Source organism: Tupaia chinensis, unplaced genomic scaffold (assembly GCF_000334495.1).
Source record: "Tupaia chinensis unplaced genomic scaffold, TupChi_1.0 Scaffold000054_1, whole genome shotgun sequence".
Classification (NCBI taxonomy): domain Eukaryota; kingdom Metazoa; phylum Chordata; class Mammalia; order Scandentia; family Tupaiidae; genus Tupaia; species Tupaia belangeri.
The window spans coordinates 10,617,646-10,625,904 of record NW_006159512.1 but is presented as its reverse complement, the minus strand read 5'-3'; the positions used below and the strand labels follow the sequence as shown (position 1 = coordinate 10,625,904).

The following is an 8,259-nucleotide window of genomic DNA, read 5'->3' as shown; positions in this document are numbered from 1 at the left end:
TTTTGTTATTTATCTATTTTCAATTTGACCAGAGAGCGAAAGAGAGAAAAAAAGAAAGAGAGAAAGTGAAAAAGCAAGCTGCCAGGTCTGGGACTCGAACCGCTGTTGGCTATGTGGGAGTCCCATGCCCTTAACCACCGTACCACCTTCCAGCCCTGCTGTGTCATTCTTTTCAAAGTCCTTGTGGTATTCTGTTGTATGGCTACATCATAATGTAACTAGGCTTTTGGTTCATTCTAATATCTTGCTATTGCAAACGAAGCAGTGGTCCTCTTTTATGGGCATCATCTTGCATGTATATAATCATATCTACCTAGGAGTAGAACTGGTCAGGAGCGTTTACATTAGAAAAACGTTTGACGCATGTTGGCCGACTGGGTCCCAGGACGGGGGCTGTTACCTGTCTACTTTTCTGGTGGCGTATCTGATAGTCCCCTGTACCGAATAACCTCACCCACATCTCACGCTCCCAGGCTTTTTGGAATCTGCAGTTCTGATAGTAGTAAAAATACATAGTATTTTTCCTTTGTGTGAGCTCTGTTTGTTTGTTTGCTTTTTCTATTTGATTGTCGGATTGTTTTCTTTCCCCTTTTTTTCCCCCCCTTTGAACAGTTTTTTGCTATAGGGTGCGTGTGCTCACCAGAAAGAGAGAGACAGAAAGCGAGAAATCACCCCCCAGGGGGATGGCCATGCCGCAATCCCTTCTCCTCCATTCTCCTCTCAGGATCTTGGGCACGCATGCACCCGCACCCGGCGTGAGTTTAAGCCACTGGGTCTGGGACTTGAACCATGGTCAACTACATGGGAGTCCAGCGACGTAGCCCTTACACCAACTGCTGGTCCCCGAGTACCTGGTTCTTGAAAATCTGGAGATAAAATAGAAATCTCACACACAGTAGAAGTGAAACAAGACAAAATAGAAGTCTAAATTACATTTTTGTTGTTTCTGGCTTGAAGCACAGAGTACATGAAACTGTGTATACATATACCAAAAGCTTTTCCCCCAGAGCACAAACAAAATTTTTACAAATTAGCTGATCCACATACCCATGGAATACACTTTTCCCCTTATATTTTGGAATGAAAACTTCTTAAATAATTCAAGTCTTACAGACTCAGAAAACTTTGTTGATGTGTAATAGTAACAGATTATTGTACATATGAGTGGCATAATTTTAAATACATAAGATGATTGTTGATAGAACTGTCATATATTAATGAATACAGTAATAGGTTAACTACAACTTCCTTATAGCCTTTGGTGCTGTATTAAATAAACAGCAAATTAAACAAAGATCAACTACCAAGTTTAAGAATGTGAAAGTGGCAATTAATGAAAATGAAATCAGGTGAAACCAACAGGAATATTGGTAAATACATTCCTTAGTTCTGTATTAAATTAGTATAATGATTAATAAATCAAATATATAAGGAGGGTCTTAAAAATAAATGGAAAAATTGCATATTATGCAAAAACTATGCATGGATTTCAACTTTTTTTATATAAAAATAAATAGGTACTGTAACCCTATTTTTCCAAGAAGAGTTTAAAGTCTCCTTATAGACCTTTTTTTGGGGGGGGGCAGGAGGTTTTTGCTATAGGGCATGTGCGCTCGCCAGAAAGAGAGATAGAGACAGAGAGACAGAGAGACAGGGATCGAGAAATCACCCCACGGGGGGGGTTTTGGCCACACTGCAATCCTTCTCCTCCATTCTCCTCTCAGGATCTTGGGCACACACCCACACATGCCCGGCGTGAGTTTAAGCCACCAGATCGGGACTTGAACCACAGTCAACTACATGGGAGTCCAGGGACGTAACCATTATACTAACTGCCGGTTCCTCCTTACAGACTTTTGAATTAGGAATGAGGAAGCATCTGAAAGGTTTGTGCGGGATTGTTTGTATAGGAAAATATCTTGGGCCCACTGGATCTGAGGGCTTTCTAGCTATGTACCATGGACGGGTCCAGTCTTTGTGTCCTCGGATTTCTCACTTTCTAAATAATAGGGGTGGCGGCATCTATTCCGTAAGATCGTTAGAAGGGTTAAGTGAAGTAGCCACAGAGACGTGGGCGTGGGCACACAGTTCAGCCGGCTGTGCTGTGACGTGACGTCTGTGTGTTTCTGTGCTGTGACGTGTCATCTGTGCCTGGTTGTGCTGTATTGTGATGTTTGTGTTCCTAAAAGTCACTCCATGACACAGAATAACACAATAAAAGTCGCAGAGCTTTGGACACACAAAACAACTTAATACAGATGGTTGTGTCGTTGTACAGTGTGTAAGAAATACACACACACCGTGATAACTGTCCAAGACCAGGAGCGTACGTGGGGAAGTGAGTTTTTGAAAGGTTAGGCTCACCACGTCACTGCGAGGGGCAGGACGAGGGGCAGGATGAGGAAGAGGGTTAGGGTGCCCTGGCGGGGCGCAGCCCAGGCATGGGGAGTGTCCCGGGCAGCAGCAAGCACGGAGGGCTGTGTGCACCCTGGGCACGCCCGTGCAGCTCACTTCAGGGCCATGCACACTCGGGGCACACTCACAGCTCACAGAGAGCTCAGGGCGGTCTCTGCATTCCCTCAGACTGTTCTCTAACATTGAATTAAATTCCATGGTCAAAACTAGCACCAGAGTCCTGGAAAAGGCATGCAGAGCAGGGTTAGTGCTTGGCACGCGTATGCTGCGTTGTTCGTTTACGTTCAGAAAGCGGCGAGGCGTCGAGCATCAATGCGTAAAACATGTAGATAGACTAGAAATCACGTTCCACTCTCGGAGATGATGACGTTGGAAGAATTGGCTCATCAGCAGCTTATGTCTAAATGATAAGATAGTGAGGGAAATTTTAAGAAAGCAAACTGTAGGGACCAGCAGTTAGTGTAATGGCTATGTCGCTGGACTCTCATGTAGTCGACTGCAGTTCGAGTCCCGGACCCAGTGCCTTAAACTCATGCCAGGTGCATGTGCGTGCGTGCCCAAGATCCTGAGAGGAGAATGGAGGAGAGGAGATTGCAGCGTGGATATCCCCCCCGGGGGGTGCTTTCTCGCTTTCTGTCTCTCTGTCTCTCTCTGTCTGTCTGGCGAGCGCATATGCCCTATAGCAAAAACCTCCAAAAAAAGAAAAAGAAAAAGAGAACGCAAACTATAATACTGTTCTAAAGCAGTGGTTCCAGGCAGTCCGTCGGCTAGTTCTTCACATTTTCTAGGGGTAAATGTATAATGTTCTTGTAGTACATGGAGACAAGTGGGAAGCCTCTCCTTCCCTGCCCTTTCCCTTCCCTTCCTTTCCTTCTTTCTTTCCCTTCCCTTCCCTTCCCTTCTTTCCCTTTCCTTTCCCTCCCTCTCCCCCTTCTTTCCTCTTTCTTTTTAACTTTATTTTGTGGGGGTGGGACAGAAGGTGTGCGCTCACTAGAGAAAGGGAAACCCCCACGATGAGGCCTGCTCACGCCACAATCCCTTTACATCCATTTCTCCACCCTGTCATGATTTGGAGCATGCACACACGTGTGCATCCATTTCTCCATCCTGTCATGATTTGGAGCATGCACACACGTGTACCCCATGTGTTTTTCAAGCCACTGGGATTGGAATTTGGCAAGCAGTCAGCGATGTGGGGCCCAGCCACCCCTAACCACTGGCCCCCAGCCTTGCAATATAATTTTTGACTCCCCCAAAGCTTAGCTACTGTGACTGCAGCCTATTGCCGACTAGAAGCCTTACCAGTTAAGTGCCGGTTATGCACATTTTGTATGTTGCATGTATTTATATGCTGTATTTTTACAATACATTAGCTAAGGAATGTCATTATAAGAAAAACCATGTGTAAGTAGATCCATGCAGTTTAAAACCGTGTTGTTCCAAGGTCACCTCTACAAGTATTCTACAATTCAAAACATGTCAGAAACTCAAAGCATCGTGGATAAGGGATACTCAGCCTGTCCCGGCGTTTGGCAGGCACCCCGCATTTTCAGATGAGAAAGCCACCGCAGAGACCTGACGTCAGCAGCCTGCAGTCATGCCCTGGTGCTGGCCTAGCCAGGCGTCTGGCCCTCGGCCACGCCATGCCCGCCGAACTAGGTGCTTTCCAGCAAATGAATGAACACACGCCACTGACTGCAGAACTGGATCTGAACGGGACCCGGGTTGAACCTGAGCTTTCAATCTGAGAACTGCTGAGCTTGAACGTGTCGCAGAATGAGATCGTGTGACACGGCCACTCTGCGGAGAAAACCTGGGAGAGCTTTGGCTCTGGAGCCGCAGTGCAGGCGTTTGAATCCTGGCAGTGACCCTGGCCGAGTGGAGGCTTACCTTCCATAGACACAACCTAAGTATGAATGGAAACGACCACAGACCAACGCTGAGTGACACGTCTGAGCTGTTTATCACGTGGACGAGTTCTGATATTTTACATTTACACTTTATTTTGCTTTTGTATTGTAGGAGAAGCTGCTGTCTAGATCTCTTCAGAGGGGTGAAGATCTTCAGTTTGACCAGGTATATCAATTTTGAGGGAGTATTTTTTTTTTCCTAGAAGGAAAACATTTTTTATAATAGTCTGGTTCAAATATATGCAATATTAAAAAATTCCTCTATTTTTGTTTAGTGATCCTGTGTATTACACACTAGATTCTGGAATTACGGTTCTTAGTTTAGTTTTACCAGAGGGTGCATGAGCTGACTGGAGTTGGGTTGGGGGGATGCAAGGAAGGACTCCCCTCCAGGACATGACAGTGCCCCAGGCCTGTCTCCTCCACCTCTCCTGCCCTTTGATATTGTGTGTGTACACATGGTGCGTGTGCCCGGAATCCAGGACTCATACCACATGGTCGGCCCTGTCGGACTCGGCCACTGAAACCACCACATTGGCTCTGGGTTTTTATTTTCGTTTTTGTTTTTGAAATAAATGATAGAATGAACTCTGAACTTTATTGATTTGAGTTCATTTAATATCTTGAAACATTTTTACTTTTCATTGTTAATCTTTTTAATGTGCCTTTTGAAATTGTTCTCAGAAAACTTTCCGTTACATGCCTTGGTCTTTCCCGTGTGTATCCGCTACATCTGGACATACGGGTATTCACCTTGGAGCATTCAGTCTTCTTCTGTCAGAGCTCTCAGAACCTGCATGTAGAATGCCAGTGTCGAAACCTGTGCGGTATTTTCCTAACGTTAATTCTTCCTCTTGCTGAGTAAATGTTGGGTCAAGGGTTATTCTGTCATCGTTCTTTTATTAGATGTTGGTAATTTGGAAAACAGAAAGCAGCCCAGATTAGCTTTCTGTTGCCATCTTTTGGGCTGTTGGAAAAGTCATGACATATTTTTCCCATCGTCATGACAACCTGGTGGTGTTTGGTCTGTCACTTCACTCAGAAGTGTGTGTCTGAGGAGAAGTTAGTGTCCGTCTCGGGCCAGTTGAGTGACTGAAGGAGACTGGTTAGAATCCCCACTGGATGCTACTCCGGTGCCGCAGCTCGGAATGACCGAGAACGTGCCCTGGCCAGTGTGTAAGCCACTCCCAGGTGATTCTCAGGTTTACACTAGCGAACAGCCTCTGGCCCCAAAGAAGCCTAAACGGGAAGGCAAGTCCTCTGTTACCGTAATAACAAGATCACCTTGTACAATGTTTTTCAAATCTTAAACTACTACAGAAGTTACATTAAGAGAAAAATCTAGGGACCAGCAAATGGCATAATGGTTACATCGCTGGACTCCCATGTAGTCAACTGTGGTTGAACCATCCCCAGCACTTAAAACTGAGCACGTGTGCATGCGTGCCCAAGATCCTGAGAGGAGTATGGGAGGAGAAGGGATTGTGGTGTGGCCATTGCCCCCCCCGGGGGGGGTGATGTCTTTTTTCTGTCTCCAGCGAGCACACACTCCCTATAACAAAAATCTTTCTTAGACACACAGATAAAAATCTTAAATTATGTTTACTTATTTATTCCATGAGAGAGAGAACAAGAGACAGGCTCCCTGCATGGAGCGTCATGCTGTAACCCACCGCTGTCCCAGCCAGCCCGCCAGCAGGTACGCCCACGTGCCCACTGTGCTCTGGGAGGTCCTGGAACGCAGACCCACGGCCTCTCCTACAGGGAGGTATTTGGACCGCTGTTGCACCATCACCCAACCCTTACAAAAGATGTGTAGATCGTTCTCATCTCGAATCCTCGTCAGTAATCAGTGTGTGATCAGGATTCAAAATCTGATTAGGCAACTTTCTAAGGAACATTTCTGTTTTCTTATGACATGATTAGTGAGACTGTACCTGAGGCAGGAGTTGCACTGGCGTGGCAGTGATGCCGTGCTCTGTGAGGCTGGGTCCACACAGGAGGGTCCTGGGCGCACATCCATGGGTCCCCGTACACACCGGGCCCGCCAGGGGACCCACCATCCAGGCTGCTGAGGACCTACTGTGATAGAGTACAGCATGAGGACCTTGTCAGGTGCCTGTCCCCCTCCCACCCTATCTGCCTTTCTCTCATGAAAGAAATACAATGAAAAGAAAAATTTTTTAAAAGCTACAAATGATCATGCCTCACTGGCAGGTGTTTTCTTCCCCCCGCCCCACAGTAGAAAGCTATATGTGGTATTGATATGTGTTTTAATATGTGTTCGCGGTAGCATGGGGTTTTAATTGGATTTACTTTGAATGTTACTGTTCATTAATACGAATATGGTAAAATAAAATTAGAATCTGGTTTTTACTTTAATTCTCTATATCAGAAATTGTTTACTTGTCAAATGATGGTAAGTATTAATAAAGGATGATTAAAGGAAAGCAGAAGTAATAAAAAAGAAAACAGCGTACAGAATTAAATCAGCTGTTCCGTTCTTTTCTATTCTCCTGGATAAAATGCATGTTGCAGTTATAATGCAGACTATGAAATGCAGGAAAATTAAATGTTTGGTTTCTAGAGAGATCAATTTATCTTCATAACGGACTCTAGTCCCAGACTGAAAGAGCTCTCGGATATTTCTGCAACACATCACTTTTCAAATAGGAAGCGAAGCACGTTTGACTAGACGCCCATTTCACAAGATGAATGTTATGAGCAGCACATTGAATTAGATGTGTACATTCTTGTGACGAGAGGAGGTTTTCCTTGGGATCCTCAAGGTGGGGAGCTGCCTCGGGGACTGCCGATGAGAGCAGGTTGGTCGTTTATCAAACACATCGGTGACGGCCACCTAGAAATCAGTTTCGAGGACGCCTCCAATTTAGTAACAGTTGGTCGTGCTGCACCTTTAAGTTTTCCTGAGTTTCACAGCCTTATTTCCAGCACGTTTCTGACGTGGTAATCCGTGGCTATCAATAATTGTGGTGCCCTCCTGTGGCGCAGCCACGCGGGACTCAGTCCTGTTCCCGCTGTTCTCACGCAGCGTCTCTGCCCCATCCACGCAGTGCCAACGCGCTGGACTCTCTTGCTCACACGAGCACAGAGGAGCGGGAAGGGAGATCTTTTTCACGTGATTCGTAGCAGTCACTCAGAGGCGTGCGTGTATGTGATCAGGCGTGTGTGCCTGATGGGCGTGCTTTTCCACGCGTGAGTGGCAGGAAGAGTGGACGCACTGAGCTCAGCCGACTGGCTGTGGGTGAAGTTTAATAGTGAGGGACAGGAGGCCGACCTGACGCCCTGCCCGGCCGCCTCCCAGCCTCACTTAGCTGTTAGCACCCACGCTGCAGTGGAGGCCGCGTGCCCCTGCTCATGGCGCGCCATGTCTCGTTGCAGCTGATAAGCTCTGTGAGCTTGCTGGCGAGCACTGCCTCCCCTCCCTGCTCACTGCGCGCTGTGTCTCGTTGCAGCTGATAAGCTCCATGAGCTCGCTTGCAGAGCACTGCCTCCCCTCCCTGCTGCGCACCCTGTTCGACTGGTACAGACGCCAGAATGGAGCCGAAGACGAGTCTTACGAGTACAGGCCTCGATCCAGCACCAAGTCCAAGGGGTGAGCTGCTTATTTTCAGTTTTTCCTGGAACAAAACTCTCCTAAGGGGTAACAGTGGTATCCATTGGTTATTACTATGGTTTGGTTTCTAAGCAAAAGGTACGGATCGCTTTTGTGGCGAAGGTGAAGTAAGAAGGGAGGAGCATTTATTCCCCAACTGTGACTCAAGGGAAGTACCAGTTAAACGAGGTCCCATCAGACTGTGCGCGCCGCTGCAATAGTGACGCGGAAACTGCGGTGGTCGCCCACTCACAGGGTGTGCTCCACGGCCAGTGAGGGTCTGATGGCACAAACATGCCAAACCCCGGTGTGCGGTGC

The 8,259-nt window shown here is 46.8% G+C and overlaps 1 protein-coding gene across 1 annotated transcript in view; it reads left to right on the top strand.

Annotated features, from left to right (window-relative positions):
• FRYL (FRY like transcription coactivator) overlaps positions 1-8,259 on the top strand; it is a 210,074-nt gene that overhangs the window by 63,197 nt on the left and 138,618 nt on the right. Inside the window, 2 exon segments of the mRNA XM_027775907.1 lie at positions 4,438-4,491; positions 7,802-7,941. Coding sequence (XP_027631708.1) covers positions 4,438-4,491; positions 7,802-7,941 — 194 coding nt within the window.